The 18,416-nt window shown below is 40.1% G+C and overlaps 2 protein-coding genes across 5 annotated transcripts in view; one reads left to right on the top strand and one right to left on the bottom strand.

Annotated features, from left to right (window-relative positions):
* The window catches only part of PARG (poly(ADP-ribose) glycohydrolase), a 130,014-nt gene extending 123,419 nt beyond the window's left edge, over nucleotides 1-6,595 (bottom strand). Inside the window, exon 1 of one of the 4 annotated variants that reach the window (XM_055353242.2) lies at nucleotides 5,815-6,595. In XM_055353242.2, the coding sequence (XP_055209217.1) occupies nucleotides 5,815-6,031 (217 nt within the window). In that variant the 5' untranslated portion in view covers nucleotides 6,032-6,595. The remainder of the gene's footprint in view (nucleotides 1-5,814) is intronic. The other 3 variants (XM_031015695.3, XM_063709753.1, XM_055353243.2) reach the window with 3 other exon arrangements.
* Nucleotides 6,501-18,416, top strand: part of TIMM23B (translocase of inner mitochondrial membrane 23 homolog B) — a 32,420-nt gene continuing 20,504 nt past the window's right edge. The window contains 5 exon segments of the mRNA XM_055353255.2: nucleotides 6,501-6,555; nucleotides 6,558-6,605; nucleotides 9,331-9,389; nucleotides 16,458-16,551; nucleotides 16,781-16,865. Coding sequence (XP_055209230.2) covers nucleotides 6,501-6,555; nucleotides 6,558-6,605; nucleotides 9,331-9,389; nucleotides 16,458-16,551; nucleotides 16,781-16,865 — 341 coding nt within the window.

The following is an 18,416-nucleotide window of genomic DNA, read 5'->3' as shown; positions in this document are numbered from 1 at the left end:
CAGCCAGGATCATACCATACAATAGGATCTTGAATGACCCACAAAGAGAAGCACAAAAAACGTGTTGAAAGACATGATTCCTCTCATCTAGGAGGCTCACAGTCATGCATGACAGCCTGGAGGATAAATCTGAGGGGCAAGAGGGAAGAGCTTATTGCCAGAAACTAGGGAGGAAGCTACTAGTCCAGGTCAGTGGTTCCCAAACTATCTGGATCATCAGGAAGCCAGCCACACCCCAGTCCTTCTGAATCAGAATCTATATGTGAGTAGGATGAAGGCATGAGGGGAGCTGGAATCTATTTTTTTTTTTTCCAAAAGTGATTCTGATGATCCACTAGATTGAACAGTTACTGGCCAAGAACTTAAACTAGTCCTTGTGAGAGTAGTAAAAGTGAGGAGAGTCATTACAGACTTCACGATAATAGGGGAAGTTAAAAGTGACTTTAAGCTTTGAGCCTGAGAGACTTGAAAAATGATGACAGCCTTAAGTAGAAATATGGAATACAAGAGAATTGTGTTTAGGGAAGAAATACGATTAGGTCGTTTCTGCCTATACTAAATGTGAGATGCCAAAGAAGTAACTAGATAGAAAACCATATCACTACTTCTGGCTTCCTAAGGTTTCCTTCCCAACACACCAGCAGACAGTAGCAAAAGTAGAATTAATAGCTCAGGAGAGGGAGATGCAATATAAATAAATACAAGCCACATTTTATATAATCATTAGAAATAAGTGTGCTGTCAAAATTTAATATACTGAATAGGGATTAAATGTACATCATATTTTAGTATCAGAAATAAAATCTTAAACATTCGCAAATGTTTAAGATTTGAGATACTCACTAAATTGCAATGTAAGAATCTTAGCATCCTAAGTCACAGGATCTTTCTTATTTACCTACCTCTCCTCAAACACCATATGGAGCAAAACAGATGCAGGCTCAAATATATGAAAATCAATGGTTTATTTTTCACTGAAATAATGGCATAATCGAAATACATTTCAGATGGGGAGAATTTTATACCAGAAAAATATTCAATTGCTATATAATCTTTACCTTCCACAAAATACTTATAATCCAGCTAGTAAAAATCTTTGATTAATGTTTCAAAAATAGTTTCTATCACAAAAAAGTAATCACGCATAGTGATTTCTTATTGTTAAACACCATTACTTCCACGATTTTATTTAGCTTTCTGCAGCAGATCAGGCTTCAGAGAAAAAATGAGCTTCAGTCAGAGGGAGTAAGAGGATAAACCATTTGATTCTGAAACTTTTTCTATAGTTCTGTATTCTCTATTTATTTTCTTTATATCAAATACAGCAAGTATAGTTTAGAAAATCCTCAAATTGGGCCGGGCGCAGTGGCTTACGCCTGTAATCCCAACACTTTGGGAGGCCGAGGCAGGCAGATCACAAGGTCAGGAGATTGAGACCATCCTGGCTAACACGGTGAAACCCCTTCTCTACTAAAGATACAAAAAATTAGCCAGACGTGGTGGGGGGCACCTGTAGTCCCAGCTACTCGGGAGGCTGAGGCAGGAGAATGGCGTGAACCCGGGAGGTGGAGCTTGCAGTGAGCGGAGATCGCGCCACTGCACTCCAGCCTGGGCGACAGTGTGAGACTCCGTCTCAAAAAAAAAAAAAAAAATCCTCAAATTACAAACCGGTAATATGCCAAAACATTCATTTTTTGAGTTGGTTTAGAAGTTAAAACATCTTTTTTCCATAAATGTAAGGATTAATGTTAAGATGCAATGACTAGGTTCCTATAACACACACGAAGCATGTACTCCCGTGATAAGTCTACAGAACCTAAAGACTGCACACATCATTTCATGAAAAACCAGGAGTGTTCCAGTGATGGCAAAAAAAGAAGAGAGCTCTCTCCTGTAGCCCTGACCCTGAGAATGTGTTCTCTCTCCAGTTTCAGGCTTCCTGAAGCCTGGGGAAGGGATGAAGGAGGAAAAGCAAGAGGTAAGGAACCAGTATCTTCTGCTAATAAAACATTGATCAGTCCTTCTTAGGGCCTCAGAGAAAGGACTGCTTACTGCTCTTTGCAATATCACTGCTTCTGGCTTCCTAAGGTTTCCTTCCCAGCACACCACAGGACTGTGTCAGAGCTTTATCCCTCTTACTCCTGAAGTAAGCATAAAATTATGCTTTCCAGGTTGCCTAGGAATTTTAACTAGAGATAGTCACAGCAAGGCAAAAAGAGTGGCAATAAGAAGTGACGAAAAGATACAAGATCTAGAGTCAGATAGTCTTGGATTGAGATCTTTGTTCAGTCACTTACTAGTACCACCTTGGTCAAGTAGCTTCACTTCGTTAAGCCTTTATTTCCTCACCCATAAAATGAAGCTAACAACACCTACTTCTAAGGGTTATGTGGATCAATTACAAAGCAAAAATTAGAGAAAATATTGTGTTCAGCCTCACAAAGCACTCAATATGTTATCTCCTGACATTTCCACCCAGTCTTTTTTTTTCCACTGAGATCAGTAATTCTCCAACTTTGACTTCACACCATTTACATTTACTCTCATCAGCAACATTATTCAGTACCCAGTATATTTTAATCAGCAAGTCATTCAATTAATAGCTATAGATACAGCCAAAATGCACAAAATGCAATAAAATTCACCTGCATGTCAAAGGAACATTCCACTTTCACAAAAAGTCTACAGTAACACATCTGGATAAACCTGCGTCATCACAATGTGAATAACATGCTGAGTTCTGCCAATATGCAGGTTTGCAGATTTTTTTTTTTCTTTTTTCAGAAGTGGGGTCTCGCTATGTTGCTCAGGCTGGACGGGAACTCCCGGGCTCAAGTGATCCTCTTGCCTTAGCCTCCCAAGTAGCTGGGACTACAGGTGCATGCCCAGCAAAATTAGCGATTTCAGTCAATACAAGAAATATGTCCAGGAAGATAAATAACATAAAATTTAAAGATACTGAATAAATATCCATTTCGCTACCCCGCCTACTTGTCCTAAGATAATTATATATAAAAATTTAAATACCAAGTTCCTAAAGGAATCCCAAAAATTAGAACAATGGGCTTTTGATACAAATATTTTGATACAAATATTTGTATCGAACATTCTGTTAATTGGTGTCCTGTGCCAGGTATACAGAAAACATTTAAACATGCGAAATACAGCCCCAAGTATTCATTTGGTACCTCTTCTGCAGAAATCTTAATTAAGATCCAACCAGTGAGGACTGAGACATTCTGTTAATTGGTGTCCTGTGCCAGGTATACAGAAAACATTTAAACATGCGAAATACAGCCCCAAGTATTCATTTGGTACCTCTTCTGCAGAAATCTTAATTAAGATCCAACCAGTGAGGACTGACTGCCCTCACCCCTATTTGCAACTAACTCCTCCTCCTTTACATGCAAATAAGGTTAATGAAACCACAAATTATCCAGTCACAGAAGCTGAAGTACACCTGAACATATACCTGAAGTTCACCTTCAGTTCCCTCTCCCCTATACCAAGTTCTCCGAAATCTACATCCTAAATTTTAAATCCATCCCTTCCCCATACCCTTTAAACACATCGCTTACTAGACAACTGCCATTTGTTTCTTGCAACTAGTCTCCCTGTCTACAGCCTTGACCATCCAGTGTTCTACAAACTACAAATGACCAGTCATTTTTCAATGAAATAACACAGACAATATAAGAATGCATCACACATAGTAAGGTTAAGTATTATTTCATGAAACATTTATTTCAGTTATAAATATGGCTTATTTGCCAGGTTACATATATTTCTTACTCTGTGTACTGGATAAAATTTATGCTGTGGGTTGCAGTTAGAGAAGTCCAAAAGCCACTTTGCTAAAATATTAACCAAATGGTATTCCCACGCTTAAAAGCTTTTTAGTGGTTTCTCCATTAACCACAGAATAAGGTTGAAATTCCTTAAAATGGAATTTGAGTTTCTTCATAAGCTCCTGTCTGCCACCCAGCCTCATCAGACACTCCTCTGTCATCTTATGCTCCAGTCTTACCAACTTTTGCATGTCTTATTCCCTCTGCGTGTATAATTCTTTCTCCTCTTGATTTATACAGCAAATCTTCCTCATCCTTCAAGGCCTGGTGCAAGTCTACTTGGTACTGCCCCTAAGTTTGAAGACATCTAAGTGTACACTCTTCACCAGAGAACTGCCCGAGCTCTGCCCAGCCTCTTACACTGTTAACGAATGCATCCTTTTTGAAATGCTCTCCTTTGTCTGACACAACACGAGCCAGGCTTTCCTCCCACCTCTACAGCCGCTTCTCTTCAGTCTATTCTTAAACTTCGGTGTTCCTAAGGCTTCTGCCCTAGGTCACCTTTACTTTCTCTACATGTTTATGTTATCTATGCCCATAGCATCCATTATAATGTTTATGCCACGAACTCCCCAATCTACTTCTCCAGCACAGAAATATTTCTTCTCAAGTATCCCATTCTTTCATGAATCCATCCCCTTCCCTATTGCCAGCATCCAGGCCTAAGCTACAATTATTTCCAACCTAGATTAACTCCTTAACTGAGTCTTGATGCTCCACTTGAGTTCCTTTTCAATCCATTCTTTATTTTCCACACACCAGCCACACAGACTTGTCAACAAATAAATAAGTCTAATCAAGTCATTCCCCTACTAAAAACCCTTGAGTAGCTTATCAATGCCCTTAGAGTTCAAAATCCTTAGCAATGTCTACATATCCAATTTGATCTGACTTGTCTGTACCACCCTGCAGCCTCATCTCTCACACTCTCTTGCGTTCACTCTATATATCAATTGCACTCCTGTTTTTGTTTTGTTTTGTTTTGTTTTGTTTGAGGCGGAGTTTCGCTCTTGTTGCCCAGGCTGGAGTGCAATGGTGCCCTCTCGGCTCACTGCAACCTCCGCCTCCCGGATGCCAGCGATTCTCCTGCCTCACCTGCCTCAGCCTCCCGAGTGGCTGGGATTACAGTTGCCCGCCACCACGCTAGGCTAATTTTTTGTATTTTTAGCAGAGACGGGGTTTCACCATATTGGTAAGGCTGGTCTTGAGCTCCTGACCTCAGGTGATCCACCCGCCCCAGCCTCCCAAAGCGCAGGGATTACAGGCAAAACCACCGCGCCCGGCCTCGATTGCACTCCTGAAACACTTCTTACTTCCTCTTCATCTAACTCCTACTCATTCTACAGTCCTCAGAATAAGCATCTCATCTTCTGGAGGACTATTTTCGATTCCATAAATTCAGTTACGTAAAACAATCTGTCCTTCATCTATCAGAACATCCATTACCTTTTATTATATTAACTTTTGCTATCGTCTATCTCTCCAGATAGATTTTAAGGTATGAAGGCAGAGACCAAGTTTCTCTCGTTCAACACTGTATACCAGGGACAGGTACAATGCCAGCTTAGACTAATAGCTCTGCATCCTGGGACCCAGAATCTGAACAAGTGAGGTTGTTTTCTTCCTATCTAGAGGCTGAAGCGCCCTACTGTTTTACATACACAATTAGATCTCCTTGACGACTAAGGCAATTTCTCAATCAAACCTGAAGAAGCAAACAGGTGGTGGAGTCTCCTGCCATCTTCCGCCCTGTGAGTGACTGCTCATCAGGGTTTCTCACATCAATCGCACTGGGAAAAATGCGGCCCCATTCACCCACTAGTGGCTTTGGTAGCTCAGCAAGTGGACCTCAGAGTGACGATGCACACAAGACCAGAAAGGAGTGACTGGAGCCCCTGGGTCCTCAGACTGAGACCAGAAGGTTCGGGCCGAGGCGAAGGACAAAGATTTTTATTTTCCCACGTACCAAGCGAGGTGGCGCTGCCTCTGTGCTGTCCCGCCCGCCCTGGGACGCAGGCTGGCGAGGACGGTGGGACCCTGAACTGCACGTGAGCGTCCTTGGGGTCGAGGACGCGCCTCTGCCTGCTGGGAAAGCTCCGGGCGTCCGAAGCAGCCGGCGAAGTTGTAGCGGCGCCCCAGCGGGGTCGCTTGGTGCAGGGTTCACAGCCGGGGCCCGCATTCATGCTGGGACCAGCAGCGCACTGTCCCCGGGCCGGCCCGGGCGGAGAGCCTCATTCACTAACCCTGAGAGAGATGGACTGCGCCTCCTTCTCAGCGCCTGCCTGCACCATTCCCTCTCTGCCGCTGCCTGCTTCTGCAATTGCTGATCCGCCGGCCTCCCAAGTCAGGCCGTAAACACTCGCCTGCCTTCCCTCTTCCACTGGCACCCCACCTGCCTCAATGCGCCGCTTTGATTCGGGATTCGTTCACTTTCCCACCACCGGAAAGCTGCCGTCAGGCGCTTCCGGCTTCCGGGGCGCACACTGCCGCAAAGCGGAAGTGTGGCGCTTAACGGGAACCGGCGCCCGGAACGTCAGCGTGTGAAGTAGGCGCTGGCAACGCGGGGTTACCCGCTGTTATTGAGGAGTAACGGCCCAGAGGACCACCCAGGCTTGAGGCAGCGGCGGGAACCACTCGGTTTGCTGCGATACCATGGAAGGAGGCGGGGGAAGCGGCAACAAAACCACAGGGGTATTGGCCGGTTTTTTAGAGCCGGCGGAGCAGGTTACTCGCACGCGGATTTGGCTGGCGTCCCGCGTAAGTATGGGGCCTAGCTTGCGATTATTTCTGACTGGTTCTTGCGTCTACACTAAAGTTGCGCGTCCCATGTTTTATGTTGTTGTTTTTTTTTTTTCCTTGCTGGCATTTACAAACTTAAGTACCAGTGGTGGGGTTAGTGTATCTGCATGGCTGCTCTTTCAAGATAGAAAGGCCTAAAAAAGGGCCACGGATCTCCTGGGGAAGCTGTCCGTGATTGACCTGGACTCGCGAGATGATGCATGTTTTCTTAGGTTTATATCCAAGCCTCGTACGTTTTGTGTGTGGTGGGCCCCGTGTGATTGACCCTTAAGAGTAGAGCCCAGCTTTGGGAGTAAATGTATTCCAAATAGCAAGCCCGTAGTTAACTTTTTAGTACACAGCGACATATTCCGAGCCTCCAAGTAGCCGTCAGGGCAGAATATTCAGTAATATTGCATGTAAGTGAGAAATAAATATGACTTGGGGCAGGCTAGGAAACCTTCTTTAGGAGCTAGGAAGTAAGCTGAACTTTAAAGGTGGTATATAGACATGAAGAAAGAAGCCAGGTAAGAATTATAGGAAAGGAAATAGGCAACATCAAGGTATACAGAGGCATAAATATCTTGCCTTTGCCTCTCCTCGGTCTTGTGAATATGTTTTCCAGAACTTTGGTACTTTGTAACTGTGGTTGTTCAACTAGGTAAATAGAACTTGGACCTAAAGATAGGCAGTTGGTCGTGGATAAAGCCTTTACGAAAGTACTTTCTTTTTAGAGAATCCTTGTAATATTTCTCTAGGTATTTTATACTAAGGAGCAACAACAACGAAATATGTTCAGACTGACTCTAGTGCAAAAAAATATAAAAGACCTTTCATTTCCCTGGTGTCACCTTTGTCAAACTGAATCTACAACACATGGTGTTTTGTTTCGTTTTTTGTTTGTTTGTTTTTAGAGTCAGGACCTCGTTCTGTCACCCATGTTGGGGTGCGGTGGCATGATTATACTTCACTGAAGCCTGGCACTCCTGAGCTCAAACAATCCTCCCCTCTGAGCCTCCTAAGTAGCTGGGACTCTAGGTACGTACCACCACGCCTGGCTAATTTAAAAAAAAATTTTTTTTGACTTATTGTGGAGATGGGGTCTCCCTGTGTTGTCCAAGCTGGTCTCAAACTCTCGAACTCAGGCCATCCTCCTGTCTCGGCCTCCCAAAATGCTGGGATTCCTAGGCCTGAGCTACTACTTTACCTGTTTAGAACACAGTTTCATATTAATCTTAGTATCTCTGAGTTTCAGAGCACAAAGAGCATATATACTTCCTTAATGTGACAATATTGTTAAATTAATTTGATTAAGATTTGAAGGTAAATTGGGGGACCAGGGAATGAACACCATTTACTGAGCTTTTACAGTGTGCTAGCTACATTTCTGGGGGCAGGACTATAGTGGTTTTTGTGGGTTTTTTTTTTTTTTGAAAAGAGGACTCTTGCGCTCACAGAGCTTACATAATACTGAGGTAAACCAACAAACATAAATTAAAACATTGCCGTTAGTGATAAGTACTATAAAGGGAATAAAGCAGAGTCATGAGATTGTGATGGAAGCAGGATGCCATTTTAGAGCGGATTAGGGAAAACATCTCAAGGGAGTTGACATTTGAGCTGTGACCCAAATACAGTACAAATGCTTGGGAGGCAAGTATCCAGGAAAATAGCTAGTGCAAATGTCCTGAAACGAAACAAATTTGGCATGTTTAAGGAACAGCTCTTAGGCCAGTCTGTCTTCGTAGTTACAAGGGAGTTGGATCAATTGAAGCTTGTGAAATCAGAGAGGTAGGGAATGACAGCTAATGTAGGATTTTGTAAGTTATGGTAAGGAGTTTCGATTTTCTTAAGAAAAATCACTGTAGTTGCTATGTAGACAGTGAATTGAAGGGGTAAGAGAAAGCAAGGAGTTAGGAAATTGTTGCTGTGAGATATGATGGTTGGACTAGGATGGTAGCGATAGAGAAGATAAGTAACACAATTCAAAATAGGTATTAAAAATAGAACAAGCAGGACTCCTAATTGATGAAAACATAGAGGCATGGGTGATGCATAGGTTTGTAAATAACTGCTGAGATACAGAAGGAACCAAAGATGATAGGTTTTACTGTTTTCAATGTTAGTGAATTCAGGTCTGGCCCTCTCAAAGTTTGTGTTTTCTTTTGCACAGACCCACATACCTGTGGTAATGACCCAAGGATTCTCAACCTTGCCACAGTAAATCAATCGTTAATAGTAATATGTGAAGGAACTGCCTTGAAATAGTTAGATACAACATGTACACAGTCAGAAAACCCAACCCAACCACTGTTTTTCCCATGGAATTGATTAGTCTTTTCTCAGTCTTATTTTGCAATTTACATAGTCACCAAGCATTCTTGTAGTAAAGTGAAAGAAATTAGCTTTGTAAATGGCCTGGACTGCACTTCCTGTAAGTTCAAAAATCAGATCTATGACACTGCGATTATCTTATTGGTGTAAAAGCCTGAGCCACCAGTGGAAGACCTGGTTTGGGATTGAGGGTCTCAGGATGAGTCAGCCCCCAAACTGACAGATAGGGAGGATAAAATGGGAAAAAATTTTCCGCCTTCAGTGAGCCTATAAAAATTGCAAACACATGTAACAATCAGGAGCTGAATTAACTCTAACTGAATTAACTTAAAGAATTTTGTTGCAATGTGACATTTTGTTTTCTCTCTAGTAGCTGGTATGAACCCTCTGTCTCCTTATTTAAATGTGGATCCACGATACCTCGTGCAGGTAAGATTAAGATTTTACTAGTTTGGTGCATTATTTTACCATTTTTAAAAAAACGCCAAGTGCTATGCTGACTTGAACTATGACATACACTTCTGGAGGCAGTAAGTCTCTGGTCTCCATTCACCCTTTTTTCCTCACAAACACCAGGAGCTTGGCCTGCATCTCTCTGAAACCAGTTAACTCCCTTCAAAAGCTTATTTTTTAAAACCAGAGCAGAATTAATTTTTGAAAGCACCCCAATAAAAGTATTGGGATGCCTAGTTACAAAGTGTGTGGGTTTTTTTTGTTTGTTTGTTTGTTTGTTTTTGAGCCAGAGTTTTGCTTTCGTCCTCCAGGCTGGAGTGCAGTAGCGCGATCTCTGCTCACTGCAACCTCAGCCTCCCAAATTCAGGCCATCGTCCTGCCTCAGCCTCCCGAGTAGCTGGGACTACAGGCGCCCACCACCACGCCTGGCTAATTTTTGTGTTCTCAATAGAGACGGGGTTTCACCATGTTGGCCAGGCTCCCAAAGTGCTGGGATTACAGGCAAAGTGTGTTTTAAAGCTCGGTTTACAATATCAGGGTTTTTTTGACTAAGCATCAAAAGTTTCAAAGAGTATCTTTTTGAATCCAAGATATATTAGGAAATATATCTTGGGTATATTAGAAAAGCAAGGTTGATTTAACATCTGAAAATTAATGTATTGTGCCATATCAATTTATAATAAAGCAATCAAGGAAAGAATATAGTACAAAGACCACATGCTTATCTCAATAGATTCACAAAAATCATTTGACAACATCCAACACCCCCTTTAATGATTATAAAAACAAACTAGGCTGGGCGCAGTGATTCACACCTGTAATCCCAGCACTCTGGGAAGCTGAGGTGGGCAGATCACTTGAGGCCAGGAGTTTGAGACCAGCCTGGCCAACATAGCGAAACGCTGTTTCTACTAAAAATACAAAAATTAGCCGGGCGTGGTGGTGCCTACCTGTAATCCCAGCTGCTTGAGAGGCTGAGGCACGAGAATCGCTTGAACCCTGGAGACAAAGGTTGCAGTGAGCTGAGAACACCACACTACACTCCACACCACACTACACTCCAGCCTGGGCAACAGAGTAAGACCCTATCTCTAAATAAATAAATAAAACTAGACATAAAAGGGACTTCAGCCTGTTAAATGCCATCTACAGAATATCCAAAGCTAACATAATTTAATGGTGAAAGACTGAATGCCTTCTCCCTAAGATCAGGAACAAAATAAGTATATTCACTCTCATTTATATTCAGCATTGTCTGGCCAGGGCAATTAGTCAAGTACATTAAATGGCATTCAAGTTGAAAAAGAAGTTAAACTATCTGTTTACAAATGACATGATCTTATCGATAGAAAATCACAAGGGAAATCACAAAAATCTGTTAAAACTAATGATCGAGTTCAGCAAGTTGCAGAATACAAGTTCAATATACATAAATCAAATATATTTCTAGACAGTTGCAATGAACACTACAAAAATGAAATTACAAAAAACAGTTCATTACCAATAACATCAAAAAACAAATACTTAGAAATAAATGGACCAGGTGCAAAACATATTCTGAAAACTATAAAACATTATTGAAATTAAGTGGAAAGACACATGCTATGATACTGAAAATTTTAATATTAAAATGGCACTGCTCACCAAATTAACCAACAGATTTAGTGCAGTGCCTGTCAAAATCCCAGCTGGCTTTTTTGCAGAAATTGACAAGTTTTTATCCTAAAATTCATATGGAAATTCAGGGGACATAGAATGGCCAATGACCTTGAGAAAATAGATTGGAGGACTTGAACTTGCCAATTTCAAAACTTTCTACAGAGCCACATCATGATGGTAACATAAGAATAAATCCATAGTTAATGAAATACAGAGTCCAGAAGAAAGACCTTACAATATATGCAGTCACTTGCTTTTCAACAAGGATGCCAAGATAGTTAAGTCAGGGGAGACGTTAGGACAACTGGAATCCATATGCATAAGAATGAAGTTGAACCCTAACCCTGCACCATATGCAAAATGTTACCACCAAATGGATTAAAGACTCAAATGTAAACTAAAGCAGTCAAACTCTTAGAAGAAATCATGGGCACAAGTAGTTGTGACTTTGGATTAGACAGTGATTTCTTGGATGTGACACCAAAAGCACAAGTGGTAAAAAGAAAGTTGATAAATTGTATTTAATCAGAATTTTAAGATTTTGTGGTTTAGACAATACCAACAAGAATGGAGGCCAGGTGCAGTGGCTCATACCTGTAATCCCAGCACTTTGGGAGGCTGAGGCGGGTGGATCACCTGAGGTCAGGAGTTCGAGACCAGCCTGGCCAACATGGTGAAACCCCATCTCTACTAAAAAACACAAAAATTAGCCAGGCGTGGTGCTGGGTGCCTGTAATCCCAGCTACTTGGGAGGCTGAGGCAGGAGAATCACTTGAACCTGGGAGGCAGAGGTTGCGGTGAGCCGAGATCGTGCCACTTGCACTTCAACCTGGGCAACAGAGTAAGACTCGGTCTCAAAAAAAAAAATAAATAAATAAATAAAGAATGGAAAAAGTCCTGGCGCAGTGGCTCGTGCCTATAATCCCAACACTTTTAAGAGGCTGAGGCGGGAGGATCACTTGAGCCCAGCAGTTTGAGACCTGCCTGGCCAGCATAAGAAGATCCCATCTCTGCAAAAAAATACAAAAATTAGCGGGGTGTGGTGGTGTGCACCTGTAGTCCCAGCTACTAGGGAGGCTGAGGTGGGAGGATCACTTGAGTCCAGCAGGTCAAGTGTCAGTGAGCATAATCAAACCACTTAACTCCAGCCTGGGTGACAGAGAGAGACTTTGTCTCAAAAGGAAAAAAATTGGGAAAAGACAGTCCACAGACTGAGAGAAAATATTTGCATATTATGTATCTGATAAGGAATTTATATCTAGAATATTTAATTTTTTTAACTCTTGAAACATTAATAAAAAATAATTACAAAATGGGCAAAGGATTTGAGTAGACATTTCTCTATGAAGATATACAGATGTCTAATAATGACATGAAAGCTGGTCAGTAACATTAATTAGAGAAATAAAACCACAATGAGATACCTCTTTACACCCACGGGGATCACTATAATCAAAAAGAAAATAATAAGTATTGTTGAGGATGTAGAGAAATTGGACCTCTGTACATTGCTGGTGGGAATGTAAAACGATACAGCTGCTTTTAGAAACAGTCTGGCAGTTTCTCAAAGTGTTAAAAATAGAGTTACCTTATGACTGGCAATTTCACTTGCGTATACTCCATACTCAAGAGAATTGAAAACCTCTGTGCACATAAGTTGTAAATGAATGTTGCTAGTAGCATTATTCATAATAACCAAAAAATGGAAACAAACCAAATGTTTATCCACTGATGAATGGATAAAAAAGTGTGGCATATCCATACAAACGGAATATTATTTGGTAATAAAAAAAGAACTATTAAATTATGCTACAATATAAATGAACCTTTAAAACTTCCTAAATGAAAGAAACCAGTCACAAGAGACCACATATTGTGTGGTTCCATTTATATGGAATGTCCAGAATAGGCAAATATATGGACAAGAAGGTAGATTAGTAGCTGCCAAGGGTTGGGAGTAAATGGGCAGTGACTGCTAATGGGTATGTGATTTTTTTGGGGGGTGATGAAGATGCTTTAAAATTTATTGTAGTCTTGGTTGCACGACTCTGACTATACTAAAAACCACTGAATTGTACGCTCTAAGTAAGTGAATTGTATGGTACATGAGATACATATCAGTAACTCCATTTTCTCTCTCTCTTTTTTTTCTAAGAGACAAAGTCTCACTCTGTCTCCCAGACTCGAGTTGCAGTAGCAGCATCATAGCTCACTGTAACCTCAAACTCCTAGGCTCAAGCGGTCCTTCTGCCTCATCCTCCCAGATAGCTAGGGCTGCAGATGAACACCATCATGCCTGGCTAATTCTTTTTTTTTTTACATTTTTGTAGAGATGTGATCTGACTTAGTTGCCCAGGCTGGTCTCTTCACTCCTGGCCTCAAGTGGTCCTTCTGCCTTGGCCTCCCAAAGTGCTGGAATTACAGGCATGAGCCACCATGCCTGGCCTTTTTTTTTTTTTTTTTTTTTTTTTTTTTTAAGCGTTATGGTTGGAACCTTTTATTTCAGAGTTGAATCACTAACGGCATCTGACAGCTGCTGCATTTCTTGTTTGCGTTAAGTGTTCAAATTGAAGCAAGTTGATGGTTTGGACCTTGCCAATTTAAAGCTTCATTATTTTTGAAATGTTTTTCAAATGTTATATTTTAACATTGGGTGTTCATTGATTTTTTTTTACTTTAAAAGTACTCCTTTGTCAGTTTACTCAAAATTTCAAAACTAGTTGCATGTATTTTGCTTTAATGTTGAATCTACACTTAGAGGTTGTACTCTAGATCTAGTTAAAATTCAATATCATTGTGGCCCTGCATTGCTAGGTGGGGCTTATTAAGGTTAGACATAAAATATTTCATATCCCCCCAAAAACTTGTGAATTCATTCTTCATCATGAACATTTAATCTTCCATTGGAATTCTAGAGGGACTTCAGACTTTAAAAAGTGTTTTATAAACCTCATCTGTTATTGGAAATAATTCTGGAGACCTTAAATTTAAAGATAATAGAAATTACATTTTGTAAAACTTTTATTTATACTTTTGAAGGTTAGAGACATCTTAAATAAAATAGTACCTGTCAACTCACCATGTCGTGACTTTGGCAACAACTTTTTTTTTTTCTTGTTTAATAGTAGACACAGGGTCTCACTGTGTTGTCCAGGCTGGTCTGGAACTCCTGGGTTCAAGCAGTCCTCCCACCTTGGCCTCCCAAAGTGCTGGGATTATAAGCATGAGCTACTGTGCCTAGCCAACTTTTATCTGATACAGTATTGTAGTTTCTCTTACTAATGCTTTTGTATTGTCACTACTCTTATATCCTCATTGAAATTTTTTTTTTTAATTGTGTCAAGTAATAAATTTTTTTGTTAGCCCAGGTGAACATCTGGTACAAAAATAAGGAAAATTTAAATATTTTTAACATCCATAGTGTTAAACACGCAAAATTATAAATTAAAAAAGTTTTTTCTTTTTTTTTTTTTTTCCCCCCAGCAAGTACATTGATACCAATTCTTGGATTTATCTTCCATGTCAGCAAACTCTGGTACTTGGGATTTTAGTAATACTAGTGTCCTGGAGTGTCAACAGGACAGGTTTAACAAGAGCTTTTTAGTAAATCTTCTATACATTCAGTATATTAACATACTTTGATAACAGCCTTGTTTGTGTGTGAATTGATGGACGTTTGCTTGCAACCCTTGTTATATTTTTCAGTTGATACTAGCAGGAGAATGAGTTGGTGCTAACGTGCACTTTTGCTTGCTTGATAATGTTCATCACAGCCTTTTTTTTTTTTTTTTAAGTTTTCTTTTCTTTTTTTTTTTTTTTTTTTTGGAGATGGAGTCTTGCTCTGTCACCCAGGCTGGAGTGCAGTGGCGTGATCTCAGCTCACTGCAACCTCCACCCCCGGGTTCAAGCAATTCTCCTGCCTCAGCCTCCCAAGTAGCTGGGACTACAGGTGCACACTGCCACGCCCAGCTAATTTTTTGTATTTTAGTAGAGACGGGGTTTCACCATGTTGCCCAGGGTGGCCTCGAACTCCTGAGCTCTGGCAGTCCACCTGACTCGGCTTCCCAAAGCGCTGAGATTACAGGCGGGAGGCACCGTGCCTGGCCAAGTTTTCTATTCTTAATTAGTGGTCTGTTTCTGTATTGAAGGATAATTTTTTTTTTCTTCTCAGCAACCATGGCCTGAGACTGAAGAATAATTATTTACCTTACCACATTGAATCTAGCATTTCTAAAAACTCAAACAAAAAGCAGTTTAATACTAAGTCATTATTTAAAAGTTGAAGTACCCAAAATTTATAAAACTCTATACAATTATATTATGACATGGGATCTATTCGGATTTTATTATTGCCCAACAGACCATTCTTATGTGATGAGAGTGGATGTGTTTGTTTACTTTTGCAATTTTTGGTGAGGATGTGGCACATGCCAGAAAGAAAAAACCAAGGCAGAACCACAGTTTTCTGATTAGGAATACGGTTTTCTGAATCAACATTCAGTATTTGCCACAAGGATGTAGGAGAATGTTAATTGTCAGTGGTCTTTACTATGTTAAGTGTAACACACTATGTGTCTTTTTGCCAAGGGTGTGACCTAGCCATTAGAGGCTTATTTTAACCATCTTTGGATGGAAAGCTTGCCAAAAATGAGTGTGATTTTTTTTTTTTTAATCCAACATGGTGATAAAATTTTGTTTTTTTGAGTGTGTTTTTCATAAAGGTGCATTGACTCTTCAAAATTGGTAACCATATTTTGCTCTTAAGAGTGTCATTTCTCAATCTTAGTATTTTGGATGACCTTCCAGGGGTTCATGCCACATTTTGTGTATGCAATTACTAGAAATAGGGTCTATAGCTTTCTGAGAGTATCAAAGGAATATATACTCCTTAAACAGATAAGAATTATTAAAGGGGGTCATTTGCCCTTGCATAATTGATCCAAACTGTTGTACTTTATTAGTTTTTGCTCATGTTTGTGAACATTTGGCTTTATACATAGAAAAATGCACAATAAATAGCTGCTACAGAATGAAAGTTATTTGTGTCTTCCAGACTAGTTGTCTGTTCTGTTCTTCTCATAGCTTTCAGTGTTCCTTTCTCTAGAGCTGTCCTTTCTAAACACTTTTGCACAAATCTATCAGATTTACGTTTTGAAGGAAACAAAGTCTTTAATGAGACTCCCTTCTAAGAACTGTGTTTCATATTTCATTTCACTTTGATTTAGGTGTTACTTCTGCAGAAAGTTTTATTTTTGTTTAAGTATAGGTTTGAGTTAATTTAAGGTTTATTTTCTGTGAAAAACTACTTGAAATGTTAAAAAGGCAACTTTACAAGATTTGTGTCTTGAGGGACACTCAGCTTGGTTTTCATTATTATCCTTTTAGGATACAGATGAGTTTATTTTACCTACCGGAGCTAATAAAACCTGGGACAGATTTGAGCTGGCCTTCTTTACGATAGGAGGATGTTGCATGACAGGTGAGTGTTACATACTTTTTTCTCAAGAGTGCTCAGTTCAAGTAGTTGAGGGAGCGTAAAATCAAAAGCAATTAGAATGTTGGTTTCAGGGTTTTTTTTTTTTAATATTTACATTTGTCTTTTTCTATTAAATAAAAATGAAAAAGAATCAGAAGTGTAGTTATGCAGTTTTGAGGTTTTTTTTTAATATAAAGCTGTCTTATCTGGGTGAATTTTTATGATTTACCAGGGGCTGCGTTTGGGGCAATGAATGGTCTTCGGCTAGGATTGAAGGAAACCCAGAACATGGCCTGGTCCAAACCAGGAAATGTACAGTAAGTCTCTTGTAACCATCTGATGTAGTGATACTTGAATATTAAGCTCTGTTGTATTGGTTTGATGAGTACAACCTTGAGATTACAGATGGTTAGCATAGTTATGTGCTTTTTTGTCTTTGTTTTTTAATCTTAATCAAAATAAAAGCAACTAAGGAATCAGATTACTGACTCTAAGCTTTTAAAAAGGAGTGATTTTTTTAATCAGTGTCCCTCAGTCAGCTAGTGCTATGCCAGCCTGACTTCTCAGCTGCACCTGTTACATTCTCCAACCCTATGTGACTTGCTTTTCAAATTGTTGAGTTGCTAATGGGAATTTTGGATTGTTTGGGGGCATGCAGATCCATAGGAAATGGTAATGAAGAATAAGCAGCTTATGAGAGTGATGGCTGAAGCTGCCATCATTTAACTTGAACTTCTTACTGTCTTGACTTTGTTTCCGAAATGATGAGCCAGATACATTTTAAATAAAATTTTTAGAATTAGAGTTAATTCCAAAAGGATAAGACACAGTTTTCTGTTAGAACTTGAAGTTACAGAGAAGGGAAAGTACAGTTAAAAGGATCGGAAAGTATGTTTTCACCCAACTTAAGAAGTAAACATGGCCAGTCCCTCTTGATATTCCTTAAACAATATGTTTAGTTTTGCCCATTTTTATGCTTCATGTAAGTGGAATCATGAGTATGTATTCTTCGATGGCTACTGTTTTGTTTTAGGACACTTTAAACTCCCATCTTCCTTTCATATTGTTCACCCAGCAGATGGCACCATATGTGCTAGAATTAGACCATGGGAAACTGGAAGGCCTGTTAAATTGTGGGGTTTTTTGAGAGACAGGGCCTTGCTGTGTTGCCCGAGCTGGAGTGCAATGGTGCCATCACAGCTCACTGTAGCCTTGACCTCCTGGGCTCAAGTGATCCTCCCACCTCAGCCTCCCGAGTAGCTGGGACTACAGGCACATGCCACCATGCCCAGTTAATTTTTTAATTTTTTGTAGAGACGGGGTCTCACTGTATTGCTCAGGCTGTTCTCAAACTCCTGAGCTCAGGTGATCCTCTTGCCTCAGCCTTCCAAACTGCTGGGATTACAGACATGAGCCACTGCGCCTAGCTTTGTTAAGTTTTTTATATTCCTGTTAACTGTGTGGATCTCTGTCCATGCTTTACCAGCCTAGATCCTTCAATATTTTTATTACTTGTCCCTTGCTTCAATAATATTTTTAAGTTATTGTATTATGGGGAATTTTGAATATATAAAAGTAGACAAAATACATAGCATAGTGAACACATGAACCATAACCCATCCTCAACAACCATCAACCATGGCCAGTTATATCCCATCTCCTTCTCCTCTCCCACCTTATTTTGAGACAAAAACCTCAATATCATATTAAATACAAATTTGGAAGTAGATCTCCTAGAAAAGACAACTTGCTTCCTTTCTTAAAACAAGTTATTAAAATGCTTGTTAAAAATGAAAAAATGATGGCTGAACTTAAAATACGTTAGTAAATATGTAACATAATTAGAAACAATATACTTCTGTTTGTAA

The sequence above is a fragment of the Gorilla gorilla genome, chromosome 8 (assembly GCF_029281585.2).
Source record: "Gorilla gorilla gorilla isolate KB3781 chromosome 8, NHGRI_mGorGor1-v2.1_pri, whole genome shotgun sequence".
NCBI classification, from domain to species: Eukaryota; Metazoa; Chordata; class Mammalia; order Primates; family Hominidae; genus Gorilla; species Gorilla gorilla.
Note: the sequence above shows the minus strand (reverse complement) of the source record. Positions and strands in the feature narration are given on the sequence as shown.